The 22,620-nt window shown below is 38.5% G+C and overlaps 3 protein-coding genes across 3 annotated transcripts; 2 read left to right on the forward strand and 1 right to left on the reverse strand.

Moving 5' to 3' along the window:
• Nucleotides 1-693: 693 nt before the first annotated feature.
• Nucleotides 694-19,083, reverse strand: LOC139141582 (serine/threonine-protein phosphatase 6 regulatory ankyrin repeat subunit C-like). Its single transcript, XM_070711175.1, has 8 exons — nt 18,954-19,083; nt 15,806-15,873; nt 14,857-15,012; nt 13,579-13,782; nt 12,906-13,002; nt 11,472-11,667; nt 2,293-2,407; nt 694-843 (listed from the first exon to the last, which is right to left on the reverse strand). The coding sequence occupies exons 1-8, from the start codon at nt 19,081-19,083 to the stop codon at nt 694-696; spliced, it is 1,116 nt and encodes a 371-aa protein (XP_070567276.1).
• Nucleotides 19,084-19,296: 213 nt separating this feature from the next.
• LOC139141583 (craniofacial development protein 2-like) lies at nt 19,297-19,680 on the forward strand. Its single transcript, XM_070711176.1, has one exon. The coding sequence runs from the start codon at nt 19,297-19,299 to the stop codon at nt 19,678-19,680; it is 384 nt and encodes a 127-aa protein (XP_070567277.1).
• Nucleotides 19,681-21,555: 1,875 nt separating this feature from the next.
• LOC139141584 (uncharacterized) lies at nt 21,556-21,936 on the forward strand. The gene has a single exon (XM_070711177.1). The coding sequence runs from the start codon at nt 21,556-21,558 to the stop codon at nt 21,934-21,936; it is 381 nt and encodes a 126-aa protein (XP_070567278.1).
• Nucleotides 21,937-22,620: the final 684 nt, after the last annotated feature.

Consider the following 22,620-nt stretch of genomic DNA (forward strand, 5'->3'; position numbering starts at 1 on the left):
GATGACTTTGGTGATATGGAAGTCATTTCTCCAGTATACTTTGATCAGTTTCAACCAGTATAAGCGAAAACATATGTGCGTTCACCAAGGATTCACCATGTAAAACATGCAGTTTGGATTCATTTTCAACATCATTTGTCCAGCTGTGTCTTTATAAGCTACTCCTTATTATCACATAGATAGTTAATATGTCACTGGCAGTCTGCAGTCATCAAATCGCTCACAAAGAAACCACGCTTGGATCCAGAAATTCTAAAAAATGTCCGTCCGCTCTCCAATTTACCTTTTCTGTCAAAAGTAGTTGAAAAAGCCGTTACTGCTCAGCTGACAGACTTCTTAAACTAAAATAATCTACTTGATCCGCTTCAATTGCTTACAGACAAAATCATAGTACAAAACAGCACTCCTCGTTCTTAACGACATTCTCACAGCTCTCTACTCTTGACAAATTGTTTTGCTGGTTCAATTGTATCTATTTGCAGCTTTTGATACAATTGATCGGGACATACTTTTACAGCGTTTATCAAATCTTGCAATCAAATCTACTCCTCTTTGATGGCTTCGTTCATATCTCACAGACAGATCGCAGTGAGTTACATGAAATGGTCAAAGGTCACTGTCTCAAATGCTGCGATATAGAGTACCTGAGAGCTCTGTTTTTGTACCTCTCTTGTTTATAATATATTCTACATATCACCACTCGGACAGCTCATCCACCGCCATAAACTCAAGTTCCATCAACTCGCTGATGACAATCAGCTGTACCTGACTGTCTTCAAGAAATCCAATACCATGCCTGCCGTATCTTCCGTTTAAGAAACTGTTAATGACATTATCAGCAAGCTGAAGTTAAACGAATCTAAAAAGGAGATAATTTAAATTCGCTCTAAATTTGACCATTCACCAGTGCCTTTCACTGACATCAACATCTGTGCTAGTGTAATTGAAACCACTTCATTTGCGAGGAACATAGGTGTGATATTTGCAGAAAACCATACATTTCACAATATATTGGTGCCACCTTCAGTGCTATTCACTTCCTCCTCCGGAAAATCGGTCGTATCAGAAAGTACTTGTCCAGAGATTCCTATCCCACGCAGTTATATCTTCAAAGCTTGACTATTGCAATGCCCTACTATATGGCCTGCCTGATATAAAGTTACGGCGGTTAGAACGTGCCCAAAACACAGCAACTAGTTACAAAGACCAGGAAATCGGACCACATCACCTCTATACTTATGCAACTTCACTGTACATCATCGCATCGTACACAAAATTTTGCTGATTACCTACAAAGCACTGAATGGACAATCTTCACAATATCTCAGGAATTTTATAACACCTCGTACCTCATCATGTGTTCTTCGCTCATCTGATAAATGTCTTCTGCACACACCTAGATGGAATCTGACTACCTATGGTCTCCACTCCTTCTCTGCAGCAGCTCCTGTCCTTTCGAACTTTTAACTCTGGACATAAAAACCTCTCCTTATGTCAACATTTTCAAAAGACGCTTAAAACTTACATCTTCCAGGGAGCATTTTCATTGTAACTCTAAACGCCTTTGAGTATTGCTTAACTTTAGATATTTGGCGCTATGTAAAATCGTAAATAGATTGATAATCATTTGGCGACCAATACCATCAGCATTCAGCAGATTATGTTTTACATGTTTAGGTACACCCATGTCCGTAGCAATATCGACGAAGTTGTGTTAGGACCCTCTGCCATTTATATCGCGAGAATTATTCATATTATGTTTATATGTTAACATGTTCTTTATCTTATTACATCGTGGCATATGTTTTGGCCCCCCTTCATCTTTTTCTCTTCATTTGCCATCACACTCTTCCAGTTCATCTTCATCACAGAAATTGCTAGAATACTATGGATTTAAGTGCCGTCTGTAGAACTGAGGTTTTGTGTATCAAGCCCACAATCAACCCTTTACTTTTCACAAACTCTGACAACTGTAAGATTCCCATATCGTTCAAAATATCATCGAGCTAACAGAAAGTATCGGATAGTAAGTACACTTTCCCGCTTTAAGACTAGTCGTACGTCGTTTGTTATTTAAAACATTTTTAAAACCATATTTGCTACCATCAAATGGAAGTGTTTTTTGTCACGTTTGCACACAAAGAACGAAACATAATTGATGTCACTGTATGCAAGTATAAAGCCCAAATGCGCTATCGTTCGGTCCTGATATTTTAATGATCTAAATAGAAATCCAAGCATTCGAGAGTTAACTTTCTCCATAATATATCAAGAATAAAAACATTCCCGTACCTTGACAATGCGAATGTAGCCCTTCTTAGCTGCGACGTGAAGAGGCGTATCGTCATACTTGTCTGACTCTTCAACCAAGTCCTTCTTGTTTTTTATTGATATGTTGTAGCAACTCCTATTGGTGATAAATTGCAAAATTTTAAAACGGCCTTGCTTACTTTGTTTTCTCTGAGACTGTTTAACTACCTTGTTGAAAAGATGTGTGACATGAATTGGGACTTCTATATAGTCATGCACAATATGGAGTTTTACTCTAAAGAGATGTCAATTTTTGATCGTCATAGCGTAATTAGAAGTATTTCATATGAAAAATTGACAGAAGAATCTGAAAAACCTTGAGACAACTAACACAATACCTTGAGTGAATGAAGATTGTTTTTCTCCACTGCCCAGTAGATCGCAGTCCTGTCATCCTTATCAGCCTTACGTATATCTGCTCCATGATCTAGTAGACATTTGATTGTCTCACTGTGTCCGTAACATGCTGCGATCAAGAGTGGGGTGAAGTCGTCTCGGTCACGCTGTTCCTTGTTTGCGTTTCTAGTTTCAAAAAAGGTAGATTATTGTTTTGTTGCTAATATATCCACCAAATTTAAGTTCAAGACCCCTTTTTGTACAATTTCAGGCAGATATCGATTTCTATAAGTAAACAACGGAGGGACATCATGAAAGTACTCGGTGGGTAAAGCAAATACCAAACAGGTAATTCTCTGATATTCGGTCAGCGTTTCTTTGGTTGTGGGTGCTAGGCTGATAAAGTTAAATGGCAATAGATTTACATATTTAAAATGTTACAAACATGTACATTTTTTCAAACAAAAGCAGGGTAAGTGACACTCGGATCCTGTGTGACTTAGATTAAAACACAAAGCGTGAATAGTATATGCACAATGAATTTACTTAGTCCACAAAAGGTCAGTATTCAACGGAACTCCAACAGGCAGCGAAACTCTGATGTTTTTTTTTTTTTTCATTTTTACACATTACCGGGAATCTCTACACCAAAGTTTCAACGAGCAAAAATAAATTGTTCGTTAGAAGTTATAAACCAAATCTCAAGATCTCAAGAGTGAACACCTTTGCAAACAATTTGTTCCCTGTTGTCTGACGCAAGTTGAAGATGTTCAAATGAACTTCGGTGACTATATTTTTGTAAAACCAATCGATCAATTAAAAAAATATGGGAGAGTCTTTGACCGCAAGCTGCTTTAATTTGAAACTGGAAGGAAATTAATTTTAAACAATGCCGCATCAGAAAACAACGCTGTCTAATTAAACGGATATGCGCGATTTAGTTTGCTGCACTGTAAAAGAAAATCCCACATCAAATTTTTGCATTACTTGTCATCACATAAATATTCAAATTTTTACTAACCCGTTTTAACCATTAGACTTTTCCTCCTTTGATTGGCACTAAGTGTGCTACCTTGCTTGCAGACTTATTTTTGTACTCTTACCAGGCAAAATTATCCAGAACTTAATCAAACAGAAAAGGTCTCTGTAGCTAGAATGTTTCACCTTACATTCAGATACGTAGAAAATGTCATTTCAATGAATAACTACGGATTCAGTGACCATCTCGCTATGATTTATTTACATAAACGGCCTCTTCTGCTTCATTTGAGGATATTTTCCTCAGATTTAACTCAAATGGCGACCTTTCTACTAGGTTATGATAAGAGAGATGATTTCAACTATACTGTCATAAATTTTCTACACCTAATAAGTAATGTTCCACTCTCACCAGCTTATGGGGTATACATTTCCCAACCTAATCGATATGCAAGAATGCAGTTCATAGGTTGATTTTATAGAGAATCATAAACATCTCTCTGGCAAACCTTAAATCAAGGTTACATCAAAGAAAGACTTGTCTCTACATTCAAACGCATTTTGGAAGGTATCACAAGCTGGTAGTTAAGTATGATGTCTCTCTTCGACCAACGATCACTGATGGCATCGGTTACATTGGTCTTAAGTTAGTAATCACTACCATTTTGACTTATGGATTGATATACCCACTATGTTCGAAAAATCTGACATCACTTCTTGAATTTTGCCAAAGGTCCAAATATCTCTCTTTTACAGATGTGACTTCATTGTGTGTACCAGGACTTGCTGTCTGTTCTGTGCTGTTTTGTGTTTGTCTTTGTAACAATTGACCAATGCATGTAAAAACGAACTTTGACATATTGTTGTTGGGTTTATAGATGGGTATGATTTAAAACATTTTATAACCAATGTAAACATATGGTAACAGTTTGGATTGTTAGATGTTTTTGTGTCCTTTTCACTATATCGAAAAAAAATGTGAACTGAAAGTACGATCATGTGATTTTTAGTTCATGGAGGACATACCAACAAATTCACAAGTCCAAATTTTGCAGAGGAATTGGAGTGTTCTTCACACAAGAAAAGTAGTCCAGAACATTTAAATATACAAACTTGACAAACATTGGCCTCATCTAAATGAGATTACTCGAAGTCATCAATGTGAAAACTATTAAAACAATAGTTGTGGGATTGTTTTGATCAAAATGAGAAGCTTTACTTTCACAATAGAAATATGCAAAATTCACTATCATTTTGAGAAATATGAACATAACATGAAACATAACTGTATTAAAATAGTTTGTAAGACAAGGAATAGTGAACAAAATACACGTTAGCAAATGTCAACATAATTAAAGGAAATAAGACGGACCTATGAAACAAATCCAGTCTTGTGGAAGAAATTGGTGAAACATCTAAATGACTAAATTTTTAGAATATTTGATGTATCGAAGTTTATACCAAAAACCCAAAACGAACAGAAAATTCATCCATGATATGTAACTGTCCATCAAAATTTTAAAAATTGAGCAAAAAACAACAACCAACCAACAAACGCAAGAAAACATGCATACGAAAAGACACACAATCAAATCTTGGAAATCAAAATATAGGAACTCCTTAGACAGATAGGAGGTAGCAGTTTATTCGAAATGGGCGATCACATCCTTCCCTAAATTTTGCACCGGCAACATATCAATCGATAGGAAAAGCCACATGTTAATGTATTTTGTGTACTTTTATCATTTATGACATCAGATATCATTGTGCAATATTTATTCAAAAGCCAAAGCAGAAACCAACGCGAAATGTCATTCAAAAGTCGGGTGAGATAAAACTGTTGATTGTAAATAACTTACATTTCTAAATTTTATCATTTCATGAAATAGAGCATTTTGGCACAGCAGCAGGACTGTAAACCTTTAGAGTGATTGTTGATAATGTTATCGTTCTCTAATTAATGTGGCGTATTTTGGACTTAAGTTCATTTTTATAATATAAATTCTTCTACTAATATCTGATAATCACACACATAGTGAGGTAATTCAATTCTGGAGAGGTTCCCAGGTTTTACCCTACATGTCTACACACACACACACACACACACACACACACACACACACACACAGATGGATATCCTCGTGGTAAACTACAGTGCTCGATGCGAAAAGCTCAGCTTTATAAATAATAACACAAATTACTTCAAGTACAAAGTAATATTATCTGTTACTTACGTTTCATGCATCCTGTATCTTCATACAAAAGTGAAAGGATTCTTAGCTCCACGCTCTCTTATTATTGTTTGGACAAATAATATTTGTTCCGGTGGCGGCATTTTGAAACCAACTCAGAGCGTTTGTTTAACACCACCGTCAAAGAATAAGGATTAATGTGATGTCGAAATTGGAGCTTTTACGGTGCTGAGATATGCGAATTGGTGCGTCTGCATCTCTTTAACACATTCACCAAGAGGTATGAAAAAATCAAGTCGACTTAGGAACCGTCTCAGATTGTCGCAGAAGTTCAATAAACGAAATTCCTTCGTTTATATCAAACCCCCCCTCCCCTAAACGAAACTTCAAAAAATGCGAAATGTTCATGTCTGCTTGAGAGTACAATGTTGCATTTTGCTATAGCTACTAAGACGTATTCCCCTTGCCACATTATACTTAAAGCAATCGATCAGATTTGGGCATATTACGCATAAAAGTTTCATTTTATTTCACTTTCCCTTTTTTATCTCTTGTGCTGTTCTTTGTCTTTGTGAACACGCAATTTGTACTTGGTAGGAGCGGTAAATAAGCGAGAAACTTTGACAAGGGGGCCCAGGCATGTTCAGTCATATTAAAACGACTATGGCCAGGTGCATAACAATTAAGACAATGCGGTTAGAGCAGAAGCTTATAAATAGCACATTTTAAAAATTGAAACTTTTTGTCTTTGTATAATTTGATAAATGAAATGCTTAGGATACAATGATACTATCCGTGAATTGTATTTGGGGCACAAACGAGATGGAAACAGTTACAATTTTTTTGGCATGAGTGTGCAGTTTTTCTATAATTTAAAATAAACACACGAAAACTTGTGATCACAAAATAAAAGTGCGAAAGTGGGGTTCACTAATTGAATGGAGGTCACACCCCCTCCCCCCTAAACGAATGAATTTCGCTTTTTGAGCTTCTGCGACAATCGGAGACGGTCCCTTATACTTGGATGACCGGCTTGGTGTACTCAAGAGTACCACGGCCAGCAAGGCAGAAAAGATGAAAAAGGAAATCACAAAGTTATTTCGTGACATTGGTCTGAAGATCGCCATTGAGACAAAATAGAAAATTACAAACTTCTTGGATGTGATATTTAATCTCAATGACTTCAAGTTCTATCAGTGTCATAAACCAAACAAACAAACAAAAGAATGTATGTCTACAAGCAGTCTAATCACCCTCCAACTATAATTTAGGTACCTGACGCAATAAGCAAACGCATCTCGACGATATCCAGCGATAAGGGCGCCTTTGATAAATATAAAAGCCACTAGACCGATCATATTAAATATGACAATACCAACCAATTAGCTATGAGAAACAATAACAGGAAACGTAACATCAAGTGGTTCAAACCCCCTTTCTGCAAGAACGTGGAAACTGTTATTGGCAAGAAACGTAAACTTGTTGACAAACACTTTCCAAAGGGGTCTGAACTTAAGGATGATAAATACCTTTAGACACTTTCAGATTTTTATTTTTTCTCAATTGAAGAAGTCCCAAACCCAATAAAGTATATATTCTCCGAGAGCCCTGATATAGAGAAATCCGACCAAGCACAGTACACGCTAATTATTTGCATAAGAGTCACGTGACAAGCGTTTTGCTGAACCTTCGAAAAAACGGTTTTTCCCCTCCTTAAGCGAACACGCTGCAAGCTTTCCGGTTGAAATTTGTTCATGGACAAGCCTTGACAATATCCTTAAAATCTGTGTCTACGATGTTTTCTCTTCGTCTCCATTCAAATTATATGACGTAACAATTACAATTCCTTGAAAAGAACCCTGTGAACGCGCATTGACGAGGTGCCAATTGAATTCGAGAAAAAAACGCAAAAAAACTGTTTTCTTACTTCGATGCCACGGCATTTGATAATTTAACGTGCATTAACCTAAAGGCGGGCACATTTTGTTACCTAGTGATAATGTCGACCGGGAATGACAGTTATTCAAAGAAAACGTCCGAGTAAAAAATAAGATAATCCCGGAAAACTACCGATGTTTGGAGCCTTCGTCTTTGCACGTCGCTATAGCAAATGGCGAAGACAATGACGTCAGCAGTCATTACTGATATCGATCGTGTCCCAAATTCATATGTAAATAAGCTTGCCTGCGTTCCCTGGACACTGCTATCATCGTGACGTATACTTGATACTATCTTACTTATTGTTCATTGTTCATAAGTTGTGAGAAGTAATCTAATAAATGACGAAAAAAACGTCAAGCACTGCAAAGCGGCGAGTTCAACCTCCTACACAACCATAACTATGGGTATTTTCGAGATATAAGCTTACATGTATAATTAGGGTTTTCATACGAAGTTTGGTGGGTACCGGCTGATTTTTCCGTATTTTGACGAGTACCCTTCAACAAACAGCTCATCATAAATCTATTAACATGTATATAACATGCATATTATGTAGCGATAACTGTCCCAGCCACACGACCTAACTTTTTAGCCATGTAATTTCTAGGCTGTAGACTGGCCAAAAATTTGTCTCACTAGAGGTGTCATTTATTCATGCATGTAAATCTCTACGCACCTTCGCATCAAAGGAAAGCTTGTGACCCACTTTTTTGAAGGGTCACATCTCCGAACAACTTTGTAGCAAACAGCCTGAACTTATCGGTGCCGTTAAAAAACGAGTTAGTAATTACTCTCCGATTTTTCTGGCTTTGTAAGTGTGTTCTGAGCCAGACAACGATCACTGACCATGGCCTTGTCTGGAGCGGCATGATGAAAACCATTTTGTTGTGTGGCTCGCGTAAATGTATTTATCTGTCTGGTTTTTTTTGGCTCGTAAAATGTATTCACCGACATTTCACATTTGGTCAAACAACAATTTGATCGCGGGTCTCGGAGAGTTACGAAGGCAACTTGTTCTGAAAGTTTATTGCGAGTCCGTGACCACGGGGATATTAACAGAATGCGTTATTCTTAAAAACCCACAACGTTAATTTTTGTACAAATAATGAAACTTCGGTTCAACACTAAAATATCGCCTTCTTTGACATGCTGAAACCAGAAATGATTGACCTTTTGATGACCCACAGAGCGAAGCACGCTACCCCGCCCACAGATAGCTGCGTTGCCACAGCTACGTTCGTTCGTGACTGCTCCCCTTGCATTGAGGTACGGAGATCAGTGGATTGGCCAGCAGCACTTCTCAGCGTGGTTGAGTTCATCTACGCGATAAAAACCAGTTGTCGATTCGAAATGGCAAGTTCGGCAATGATGTAATCTTTCGAGTTAACGTAATTATTTTTGTATTTTTGTTTTGGTTTATGTTCCTATAAAAGTTTTGCCAAAGTTTAATATTGTGTCAAACAAAAATTGGAAATATTTAAAGAAGATCATATGAACACGAATTTAGACTAAATTATTGAATACCTTACAGTCGAGATGGCCTTTGACCCATCATCGAATCATTGGTACATGCATATGCTGCGAATGTCTGCTCAAACTTTGAAAAGGGTTCGTGGTCTGGTTTTTGAATTGCTCCTAGCTCCGGATCAGTCGGTGGAGATTACAAAACAAAGCAAGGTAATTCGAACGTAATGCAGAAAAGTCGACATGTGTTACCCGGCAACGTTTCCCGATTGGTCCGAGGAGAGGTCGGCGCATTTTTTTCGCGCCACAACAATTTCGGGGGCGGAATGCCCGATCGACTGACAAATTGTATGGCATCGCAACCATTTCCAAAATCAAACGATACTGAAACCCTTGGTGAGGTACTTGGACGTGATCTTTATTCACTGTGATTAAGTTCAGATGAACTGACGACGGTGCATAATAAGCATACAACGCGAACTTTGCAGAGTTTGACCGATGTGTAGAACAATCACTGCATCAGAAAAGAGATGTTTCGTTTTTTTTCGGTTACAATTAGTTCGGAGCAGGAACAATTTTGGATGTCGGACTTTATCAGGTATACAAAATATAATCAGAAACGGACATAATAATTTGATGTTCGGCATCATAGGTTGGGATTCTGGGAACAGTTTTTTAATGTCAGACATTGTATTGACCGACATTATATACCAGAAAAAGTCGTGGTTTTTGGTTGTTTTTTTTCGGCCCTAATTTCATTCGGAGCAGGATCGAAGAATTTTGAGTGTGGAACTTTGTTGTGTGTCGGCACACATGTGAAATGGTAACAGAAGTGGACGTATTTTTTTTTAGTTTTCAGTCGTAATAGTAAATTGGATGGAGAACAGTTTTGGTTGTCATGTCTTACAGTCTATCAGGTATGGACAGACGTGAAACATTCTGGTAAAACACATAGTTTTAGGCCGCAATGCGTTTTGTGCGGAAATAGTTCTGTATGTCGAAAACTGACTTATTGGACTAGACTTCGGAGGGGCTGTGCTTCAACAAACATTATACGATTTATTGTTGATAGGCGGAGTAATCCTTGGTTTTGGAGAAGCCCAACAACGTCTCTATGTAAATTACGCAACGTTGTGTCACTCAAGATGGATAATGCAAATAGCGATGCAAATATGTCCACGATGTTTACAAAACCTTCCCGATTTGACATGGGATAGCCACGTGCATTGTTTTGATTTTTAAAAATCGTGAATTACACGGAGACCATCTTGAACTTATCTACTTATCTTGAACTAGCGACACATCTCAATGATAGGCCTTAGTTTAAGGTCTATTCTCATAGAATTTTGAAAATTCGACAGAAAAATGATCGATTTGGTATTTATCATCCTCAACACGATTTTCAATAGGAACACAATTAAAGTGAGTTACAGCTTTATGAAAAATATGGCTTAACCTAGTATAATCAAATCTCATAATAAGAGGCTGATCACAGGAGATCAGCGTAAAGAACCACCGAAGGGTGACAGTCAAGTCAAAGGTGTCAATTACAAGGCCAAGGTATCACGGGGTCAGCACGGAGAAGGTTTACATCGCTTTCACTGATAGCATCTTCAAGACGCGCTTCGCTGATCACAATATCGTAACTTTACAGAGCTGTCAAAGTTTTGTGGTCTTTATAAGATAAGAACCAGGTCTTTGACGTCTTGCAGTCAATTATTGGCAAGGCATCGAGTTACTCTAACATAAGCAAGTAATGTTATCTTTTTATATCGGAAAAGCTACACATTATATATGCTGACAAATCTGTACTGTTAAACAAACGCTCTGAGTTGGTTTGAAAATGCTGCCAGCAAAACATATGTATTGATCAAGTTTTAACATCAGCTGGACAGAATGGTGCGTCCCAACCATATTCCTTAAAATTGGGTACGGAACAAATAATCCTTTCACTTTTGTCTGATGATTGCAGAATGCAGGAAACTTAACTTTCAGATAGTATTACTTTGTACTTGAAGTAATTCGTGTTATATATATATATATATATATTATATATATATATATATATATATATATATATTATATATATCTGACGAAATATAATTAGCGAATTACGCATCAAATGTTTACTCTAACCTTGTATGAAATCTAATAATTCCTTCTTTATAAGAAACGAAACTAAGAAACATATCAACAAGCCATCAAAACATTTCTGAAGTTTGGAACAGTATAGAGCCGTTCTGCACTTACTTGCCGATCAGGCAATCTGCAACATCCTTTCTATTGTACATACATGCTATGTGCAATGGACTTGATCGACTTTTATCCAGGACATTGACGCGAGCTCCGTTATCAAGTAAAATGTTGACTATATTTGTGTTGGGAAGAGCCGCAGCTAAGTGCAATGGTGTCCTGGAGTTCTGATCACGAGCATTAACGTCAGAACCTAAGATACATAAGAACGTAGGATGCATCAATGACAATATTTTGATATGTGCATGGATGTTTGCAGGAAAGACACTTTCAAGTTTCTTCAAGGTTTCTAAGTGCCCTTGAAATTTGGCTGGAGGAAATATAAAAATATACTATGCAAACAAACTTCCATCGCTGAAACACGTGACTCTCTGTGTAGACCTTTGAAAATGTTAAAAAGTCTTTACTCATAGACCAAAAGTTGGTCTTCAATATTAATGGTCATTCTCCTATAACAATTTGAATATGAGTCTTTTGGCTGCCATTGTTTATCGAGAGAATAACATTTCAAATTTACACGGGTGCGGTTACAGGGAACACCCATCGGAACTAATTTGGGATAATTGGATGGTGAGGTAATGTCTTTAAAATCTGCAAATGTTAGCTCATCTGCTTTTCTTTTAACGTTACACACTTGCTTTATGAGTAATTTGTAATATTGAGACATTCAGCTATAGGACACCTAACATCTTTGAGAAATTTGAAAAATATGAAGATCCAATTATCCCAAATTAGTTCCAATCGTGTTAGGGAATGAACTAAATTCACATCAACTTTTGATGATATTAGTGATACTTCTTAAGTTGCAACCTTTGATTATTTGAACAACCCCTGTATTAGTCGATAAACACTGCCCACTGAGATATCGTATAGATCGTACCATTCGACTTACAATGATGACGGGCCATTCATGTCGTAACTTACTTACATTGAATCCCCTTATAAGGTCAACGGGCTCACGAATTAGTATTTGTCAACAAAGAGCAGTTTGTGGTCAAGTGATCAAAGTTTGCGATTCAAGTATTAATTACTGGGAGAGGAGACCGTTTACGCAATAGAATATACAGTTTGTATGTAAAACCATAGATATCATCAAAAGGATTATGTAAATTTCGTACTTTTCTCCGCGGTCTTGTGTGGCCAACTTACCATTGTCCATCGTACCATTCGACTTACAATGATGACGGGCCATTCATGTCGTAACTACTTACTTGAATCCCCTTATAAGGTCAACGGGCTCACGAATTAGTATTTGTCAACAAAGTAGCAGTTTGTGGTCAAGTGATCAAAGTTTGCGATTCAAGTATTAATTACTGGGAGAGGAGACCGTTTACGCAATAGAATATACTGTTTGTATTTCAAAATCACAAACATCACAAAAAGATATGCGAATTTCGTACTTTTCTCTGTGTTGTGGTGTGGCAAACTTACCATTCTTCAAGCAAAACTTTACAATCCCATGATGTCCATTCTTAACAGCAAGATGGAGCGCTGTGTTGCCCTCAAAATCTTTGTCAGTCAGCATTTCCTTTTATGGGTTGAGAAAAACGTACTTAATTGATTCAGCACTTCGATGACACTTCCAATTTTGATTGGACAAAAATGCCTGTGACGACACATTATGTGAGTGTGTGTGAGTGTGTGGTGTGTGTGTGTGTGTGTGTGTGTGTGTGTGTGTGTGTGTGTGTGCGAGCGATACCGTACCGTGTACAGGAACATCCAATTCAAGTGCTTATATGCACTTCTAGATGTTATTGATATATAGATGCATTAATGGACGCATTTGTTTCACTGTATTGTATTTCACCAAACTACTCTTAAATGAATCATTAACATCTGCGATGTAATTTGTGACTGGGAAAGATAAATTATGAGTTCAAACTTTTTTATCATTTCAACAAATGTATTATTGTAAGCTGCACAGATATATCTTTATCATAAAAGTTAAGAAGTGGTAGGCTGAAATTTCAGTTTTTCGATTGTCTTTTTAGTTGCTCATTTTCGTTCAAAATTTCATGGTATATTCACTCATTGATTCTTAACACGCACAGGAAGGCAACGTTATATGGTATATAGCGGTAAATATATTTCAAATGAAAATTACCTTTTCTGTTCCATTGGCTTTCGAAAACAATAGCTCACATATGTTAAGATGACCTTCCCTACTGGCAAAGTGAAAAGGAGTTCTGTTTTCGTCAGTGAGGCAGCGTAAGTTAATATTCCCCACCACTATCAGTAAGCGGCAACACTCGACGTTGCCGTAGCTACAGGCAAGGTGGAGGGGTGTGATTTTTTCTTTGTCTTCAGCCTATGGGAGTGAAAGAGAAATGAAATAAAGAAATGTTCACTAAAACTGTGTTGTTTTGTGACTTTTTGGGGGTCAGTCCTTAAACCTGTAAGGTTTGAAAAAAACCATTTGATAGAAATTCAATATCCTAATGGCCATACAGTATTTATAACCAAAATACGAAATCAATATAATGTATTTATGTATAATACAGGGATACCTCGCGCTGTAAATGTCGCATACCGTGATGACATTTTTGAGATTTCTAATGGTAGGAAATAAACAATATGGAAAACTAAAATGTTGATGACTGTAATGAATGGTGAAGAAAATTTGATGAAATTGCAGAAAATAGTTACTTGATACGCAAAGCATAGGTACATTTTATGATATCGACAATTGAAAGAATGGTCTATGAATGTTCAGTGCATTGATCATTTCTTTGTAAAATATTTTTCTTCCGGAATTCACTGGTATAAAAAATGTTCCTAAACATGGGTGCATTTAATGGTTTACTGGCATCTTGGGTAACATGTAGCTTGCAAATGTTCATGAGCACGACGATAGGGTTGAGAGGTGGGATATTAATTTGCCCGTATAGAGTTATTCCTTTTATTGGTGCAGTGAAATGCCATATATGCTCTCTGTATTCAACTGCTTATTGTTGTACCAAGGGAGAGCTATCCTGATTACGCAAAGTCCCACTGCACCAGCTCCATACCTCCCTAATAACAGTATCAAATTTCACAAATCTATTCTAGTATCTCCTGTTCCTTGGGACATATCAGCAATGGTTTCATTTATGCTGCATGTGAAACTCGATTTTGCCTCGAATCTGACACTACTGCAAAATTAAATGACACTCTTGCATGAGTGACACAGGAATATATGATGTGCATTGTTATGCGAACAACAAGAAAACGTCCACTTTGAAGGATCTTCATCAATTTCGCCTCAACGCATAAAGATGTAAATTATTGTGTAAGCATGCGTCATATGTTGAAGGACTTTCATACAGTAGGAAGTCTAAGCAACCGTAGCAACTTATTAGTGATTTTACCTCGAGCCTGAAATATCATATGTAAATCTTCGTACCTCAAGTTTGATGTTTTTATTTCTGAGCAATTCTTTCATTCTTACAACATTTCCCTTAATGGCGGCATAATGCAGTGGTGTCGATCCATACTCGTCTTCGGCATTCACATCGGCTTTTTTTTGCACCAAGTACTGTATAACACTGTCATGTGTACTCTAAACGAAGATTAATTGTAAAAACGATTTCATTATACGATCTTAATGCTTTTCCCCTGAAACAAAATATTTCCCTCGACTGACAGTTTGGTATAGGACAAGCGAATGGAGGACAGGTCAGTGAACTTATAAAGCAAAGTGGATTTCGCTTAAACTATGAACGACTGACCTTGTGAGACAAACACACAGTTAAATAATATATATGATAACGTTTAGTAATACATTAGTCCGGAACCCATAAAGTGATCGCATTAAACCAGCATTGGGCGGGTCCGTCCCGCCAGAAAGTTGCTTTAGTTGATTGTGCAGCTGTTCTAATGACATCAGCTCATTGTTGAAAGTTGTTAAAATGCATGCAACATAAAACATTTTGTTGCACTGAACATCTCAGAATAAATGAAGGGATTTATTGAACTTACATAACAAAAATGATACAGTTGTTGTCGTAAGTTGCTGAGATTATCCCATTTAAACATGTGCATATGGCTAATAAAACGTATTGCATTTGACCTCAACCTATTCCCCCTAAAAGGAACACTGACAATGTGAAATCGAACGAAATATATCGCAAAGCACGATACACTGCTGAAATAGACAACCCGCCGGTAGGTTTTTGAGCGATACACAAACAAAAATGTGAACGGGTGTTTTAGATCTAGGTTGTACGTTTACAAGGTGTAAAAAGTCTTCTGGTGAATATCGTTTTCTTCGATGTGAATAAACACTTGAACAGAAAGTGGTAGGCATCTTTTGTACTTAAATAACCTCAACGCCTTGCTTTGTTGTAACGTACCTCAGGTTTCTTATAACGAGCTGATAAATGCAATGCTGTGACTTTATCTTCACCCGTTGCTGTGACATCTGTAAGAAGACATGGAACACAATACCAAACTAATTAATACATTTCAAGTCTATGATGTACATGTGGTAATGCTGCAAAGAACTCATATCATCTATCATTGATCACACTTGATGACAGAACATGAAGTAAAGTTACAGGAAGCTGTACATAAAACATACTCAACAACATTACTTCGGCTGAAGTAGCTTCGTGCATTAATGGCAAATACACAGATGAAGAAATTATTAACATGCTTAATTTCTTAATCGACAACATATTTGTTAAGTTTGGTGGTATGACCTTTCAACAATCTATCGGCATACCAATGGGTATAAATTGTGCACTACTTCTTGCTGACTTATTTCTCTATTCATATGAAGCAGAGTTCCTACAATCTCTCTACAAAGCAGGGTCTAAAAAACTTGCAAGGCGTTTTAACAACACGCACAGATATATTTTGATGATCTGATTAGTCTAAACAATCCAGACATATCAAATTACTTACATCATATATACCCTGATGAATTGGAAATCAAAGAAATAACTGAGAGTAGGAACTCAGCTTCATATCTTGATCTGTTCCTGCAAGTGGGTACTAATGGGCTACACACCAAGCTGTATGACAAAAGGGATGATTTTGATTTTGAAATCATAAATTATCCCCACTTATCAAGTAATATTCCATCTGCACCTGCTTATGGTGTGTATGTGTCTCAACTTCTCAGATATTGTAGGGCTTGTGATTCCTACGCGGATTTTCAAATGAGACACAGCTTATTAGTATCAAACTAGTGAGACAGGGATATACATCCAAAAGACTCGTGAGGACTTTCAAAAAGTTCTACGGTCAATATAATGACATTGTGGCCAAATATGACACGTCGGTCACTCAAATGATTAGCGACAGCATTCCCGGCTTTGACTTATAACAGCGATTCATATACTGTATCACTTCATACAATATTAGACAATTTTGGGACCAATCCTGACAGGTGTAGCATGCTAGCAGGGTACGCTTACCCATTCCGGACACCTGGTACCACCACTAACTATCAGTGGTTCAGGATGGTCCTACTTAAATTTGTAAATCTCAAATGTCCCATGGACTTGGTAATGTATTACCTTGAATAAAAATGATTATTGGACCAGTTTAATGTCATATTGCAGACAACTTTTTCGCGAAACCCCTGGCAAGCAAGTGCTTTCGGAGTAGAAATGCCTGGATAATTTACATAACTTTAATTGTAAATCTCTCAGAATTGTCCTCTTGACCGGAAGACAATCTTTAAAAAGTGTCGTCCAGAATCGAATCAGCCATTTCCTTTCAAAAGTCTTGTTAAGGGGTAGACCAACCTTCCTTGGGTGATTTTAGTCACTGTTGATTTTATGGTAAATGTTGAATCCATGTAATTTGGTTTTTGAGGGGACGAAAAGTTTGAAATATAACATACTCGAAAATATGTTAGATTTTAACAAAAATGAACACTGTAGGCCAATTAGCATGCCGTCGTTTTTCTTATGTCTTAACAGTTTCCAGATTTGTCAAAACACAGTCCCTCTATAAAAGCGTTAGTGGATTACGTTAATTTCATCCGGAAGAGTGCGCATGCGTCAGTTTTCCTCCGAGTTGCCAGTAGGAAGTATGTTGTGGCTACCGTTGGTAGCCGTGGATAGGGAAAGTATGGTCCACAAAAGCGAAATATCAAGCATATGAAAGGGAATGAGAGAAGAGTTGAAATTGTCAAAGTTATAGTCCAGCTTAAAACTCCAGTTTTCGATGCCCTTACAAAAGGTGCAAACTGGAGCTTGTCACAAACGCGAACTGTAACGTTGCAGGCTACTCATTAACACTAGACTGAGTTTCGGAAACAATAGCTGATGATACACCTTGCGCACAACTGAGAGGCTGCTCAGTGTAGTTGACGTTATTTTTACCTCATTTTCCTATAACACGTATTTAATAAAACTTTTATCGTACAAAACAAAAAACGATCGAAAATCCGAATAGTACATATTTGTCATATGTTTTACACGTTTGCCAAACACAGTCCAGCATTCATATTTAATCGCCGCTGAAATCCAAAACGTACAGTCCTTTCCGATAACAGTGCAGTGACGTGACTCAATTCAAGTAAAGTCTGACATTCAAAATTGACCTCGCCCCAAATCAAATTAGGCCTACTGCGGAAAATCGAAAAATACTTCTTTTTCTTATAATAGTTTACATGTTTGTTGGCACCCGATGAAGTCCAATATGCAATATTGATCCCATTCCGAACGAATTGCGACTAAAGATAAAAATGTCTGATAATGTTTTATATGTCTGCAAATGCCCAGTGAAGTCCGGCATCCAAACTGTTCCTGCTTATAGGATTTAAAGTACGCAATGGAGATTACTTTCCTTCCTACGTTTTCTATCTTTTTAGTTAAATGTTTGGGACATCTCTTTGTTTCGACAGTTTGTCGAGGAGCATTCCCAAAACACGATTGGAACCCAATTTTGGATAATCGGATAGTGAAGTAAGGTCGTTTTCACCTGCAAATGTAAGCTAATCTGCTTTTCTTTTTAAGTTACACACTTTTGCTACATTAAATTAGAATAATGCCGTGAGTTACAATGTAATCAGAATTGTAATCTAGCATTTGGTTTTTTTTTCAATCTGCACCAGAGCTAATCATAGAGCGGAAATACTTGTCTCGACTTACTTTATTGGCGGACTGCTCAAGAAATGAGTTGAAAGCAATCTCGATTGAAAGTAAGCAATAATTCACAGCACAAATTCATGCCAGTATAGTTTTTAAATGATTGCGATTCAATTGTCATTAGGTAGTTATACACTTATGCAATAAATTTAAAGAAAGCAAAATAGAAAAATAATAGAATGATTTCCATGGACTTGAAAAAGTTTTATTAATTACATAACAACGAACGTATTTTTTTCGAATCTGCATCTGCTTTTTCCTGTGGATGAACTTAAGGGGTAGACCTACTTTCCTTGCGTGATTTTGGTCATATTTTGTTTTATGGTAAATTTTTAATCTGTGTAATATCGCCTTTCTCCTCCATTTGCTGTTAACTTGAAGTGGTGGAGGAGCTTGCGTGTCTCAAGTACCCTGTGGGCTATATCGACGGTGACGAAGTCATTAGCAGGTCCAACCATGTCGAGCAGGTCATGTGAAAGAGACCAGACAAAACTCAGCACCTGGTCCTCCAGGTTGGGGTTAGGCATGGGGCTAACAACCCCATCCTATAAAATCTTACTTGTTACGGTAACGACAAACGAATTCTGAAACATCGCTAAGGACCCTAGAGTAGACTCGAGCCAATAGTTGGCAGTATGACTGTCCATGATGAACGCCTACATCAGGAAGTCATGGGCATGACAGACTGTCTTCTTGGGCCCAAATCTTACATCCACCTTTGAGCATGGAATGTCCACACCATGTTTGAGCCATCAAGAATAGCTAAGGGCACCAGGGAGATGGAACGGTACAGGCTGGATATTTTGGGGATCAGCGAGACTCGATGGACAGGCTCCGGATGGCAGATGACAAGCGACGGTTCACTGATCTTGCACTCTGGACACGATAGTCAGCACATCCATGGAGTAGCCCTCATAGTCGCTAGGGAGAGGGTTAACACCTTGTTGGAGTGGGAACCACTGGGTGAAAGGCTGATCAGAGCATGCTTCAATTCAAAGTACTGCAAACTCTCCATCTTGCAGTGTTATGCTCCAACAAATGAAGCTGACGAGGAAGATAAAGACAAAGGTATGAAGAGCTACAACCAGCAGTCTGTAGGATTCCTCGTCATGACCTGCTGCTGATCATGGGGGATCTGAATGCCAAAGTTTGGAATGAAAACACTGACTGTGAGAGGGCTATGGGGAGATACGGCTGCGGTGTGATGAATGACAATGGTGAACGTATGGTTGACTTCTGTCTGGAGAACAACTGTGTCATTGGCGGTATCATCTTCCCACATCATAACATCCACAAGCTCACCTGGACATCTCCTGACGGCATCACTATAAACCAGATCGACCACATCTTGATCAATGGGAAGTGGCGCAGGTCCCTAAAAGATGTCCGAGTTTATCGAGGGGCTGATGCCAACAGGACCACTACCTGGTTAAAGCCACCATTAGGCTGAAACTAAGGAGAGCACCCAAGCAGAAACAATCACGAAAACATCTTGATGTTGCCAATTTGAAGTGTCCCAATACGACTAAACAGTTCGCATTGGAACTGAGGAACCGTTTTGCTGTACTGGCAGGGGATGATGGGGACCCTATGGGAAGCCATCAAGACCACTTATGTAGAGGCAGCCAGCACCATCCTAGGCTACAGAGAGAGAAAGAAAAAGGAATGGATAACAACTAGGACGTGGAAGAAGATTGATGAACGTAGACAACTGCAAGCCAGGAAGTTGAGCACGAAGTTACCTAGACTCCAGGAGCAGGCCCAGAGAGCCTATAAGGCAAAGGACAAGGAGGTGAAAAAGAGCGCCAGGGAAGACAAGCGAGCCGTTGTTGAGAGGTTAGCAGGTGCAGCTGAGCATGCTGCTGCTGTAGGACAGATAAGTGCTGTTTATAAGATCACAAAGCAACTATGTGGCAAGAAGACCAGCCATCTGCCCCTGTCAGAAGTAAAGATGGTAACATCCTTACGACTGAGTGTGAGCAGGCAGCAAGATGGGTACAACACTTTCGTGAAGTGCTCAACCAGCCTAAACCAGACGATCTGAGCATATCCTCGACATCGACGTCAGCCCTTCAACTGAAGGTGAAGTCTGGCATGCCATCAAAGCCATGAAAAGTAGGAAAGCTGCAGGCATCAATCTCATCCATGCCGAGATGCTGAAAGCCGACCTTGGCACCTCAACCAAGGTGCTCACCAACCTCTTCAGAAACATCTGGGATAAAGACGAAATACCAACTGGCTGGAGCAAAGGCCTCATTGTCAAGGTCCCAAAGAAAGGCAACCTCCAAGCCTGTGACAACTGGCGAGGCATCACCTTACTCTAAGTCCCTTTAAAGGTCTTTTGTAGGATTCTTCTTGGAAGGATAGATGCAGCCGTTGACTCCAAGCTGAGACAGGAGCAGGCAGGATTCAGGAGGGGACAAGGATGCATAGATCAGATATTTGCACTTCAAAACATCATAGAGCAGTGCATTGAGTGGAACGAACACCCCGCTGTGTATCAACTTCATTGACCTTTGGAAGGCCTTTGACAGTGTGCACCTAGACACCCTATGGACAATTGTTTGATCATATGGTGTACCGCCAAAGATGGTTACACTCATGGCTTTTCTACCGCCAGTTTGAGTGCAGTGTCATCGTTGATGGCAAGCTGTCGGAATGGTTTGCTGTGGAGTCAGGTGTACAGCATGGATGTATCATTTCACCCATCCTCTTCTTTCTTGTCATCGACTGGATCATGTGTAGGACAACAGCAGTAGACCCCGAGGCATCCAGTGGACACTTTTTCCCAACTGGAAGATCTTGACTTTGCCGATGATGTTGCTGCCCTCTCCACTAAGACATCAAGGCAAGACTTGGGAAGGCCCATGGCACTTTTGCAGCACTCGTACCAGTTTTAAGATCCAACCATTACAGCATCAGACTAAAGGTTAAACTTTACAACACCATGGTCAAGCCAGTCCTACTGTACGGGGCGGAGTGCTGTCTCAAAAAGCAATATGAACAAGATCAATGCCTTCCACAATGGGTGCCTGCGATGGATCTGCTGCATCTTCTGGCTAAACAAGATATCGAACGAAGAACTCTACAAGAGGACAAAGACTGAGAGCCTGGTGATCGAGATCCAGTGCCGCCGGCTCAGATGGTTTGGTCACGTCCTCAGAATGAGCCAAGATAACGTGCAAAAGAATGTCTTACGATGGACTCCACCTAAGAAGAGGAGGCAGGGTCGGCCTAAAACCACCTGGTGCCGCACGGTGATGGCTGAGCTTAAGGAGATGGGTCTGACCTGGGACGAGGCACAACATGCAGCCAAGGATAGAGAAAGGTGGAGGCAACTCGTCATCGCCTTATGTCACACCCGGGACGAAGAGGACTGAATGAATGAATATCGCCTTTGAGTGGGCGATACGTTTGAAACCATAACATACTCAGAGATGTGAGATTTTAACAAAAATGAACATTACAGGCCAGTTTGCATGCCATCGTTTTTCTTATGTTTTAACAGTTTCCAGATTAGTCTCAAGAGTAGATTACGTTAATTCCGTCTGGAGGAGTGTGAATATTGGAGGAAAATACTGCCAAAATTATCTTTAAATCTGTTTTTAAACTGATTTCATCATTATAATTCCATTCCTTGGAGATTTGGTCATTATTATTTCAGCATTTGGCAATTATTATGCCATAATTTGATCATTATTTGGACATTATTGTGACATGATTATGACATAATTATGAACTTATTTCGTAATTCGTTTGTTCTGCCATTATTCAGCATTGATGTCTTGATTTGGAACTTATCTCATTATCATTATGCCATTATTTGGTGATTGGGTCATTTTTGCGTCATTATTTGGCCATTATTATGTGATTATCTTGACATTATTATGCACTTATTTACTAATACGATTTTTTGCCATTATTCTGCGTTAATGCCTTGATTTGCAACTTATCTCGCCATGATTATACCATTATTTGGTGATTTGGTCAATATTATGTCATTATTTGGTCATTATTATGCAATTATTTAGTCATGATTACAGCATTGTCTTGACATTATTGTT

The sequence above is a fragment of the Ptychodera flava genome, chromosome 10 (genome assembly GCF_041260155.1).
Source record: "Ptychodera flava strain L36383 chromosome 10, AS_Pfla_20210202, whole genome shotgun sequence".
Lineage (NCBI taxonomy): Eukaryota > Metazoa > Hemichordata > Enteropneusta > Ptychoderidae > Ptychodera > Ptychodera flava.

Excerpts from the sequence above, each read along its gene's own strand:
- LOC139141582 (XM_070711175.1), bottom strand. The coding sequence starts at position 19,083 with ATGCCTAACCCCAACCTGGAGGACCAGGTGCTGAGTTTTGTCTGGTCT. Across the intron at positions 13,783-14,856 it reads ATAAAAACATCAAACTTGAG|GCTGAAGACAAAGAAAAAAT; the intron begins GTACGAAGATTT and ends TCACTCCCATAG. Across the intron at positions 844-2,292 it reads GCTACATTCGCATTGTCAAG|CTTGCTGATAATGTCATTAA; the intron begins GTACGGGAATGT and ends GTTTAACTTCAG.
- LOC139141583 (XM_070711176.1), top strand. The coding sequence starts at position 19,297 with ATGTTTGAGCCATCAAGAATAGCTAAGGGCACCAGGGAGATGGAACGG.
- LOC139141584 (XM_070711177.1), top strand. The coding sequence starts at position 21,556 with ATGAACAAGATCAATGCCTTCCACAATGGGTGCCTGCGATGGATCTGC.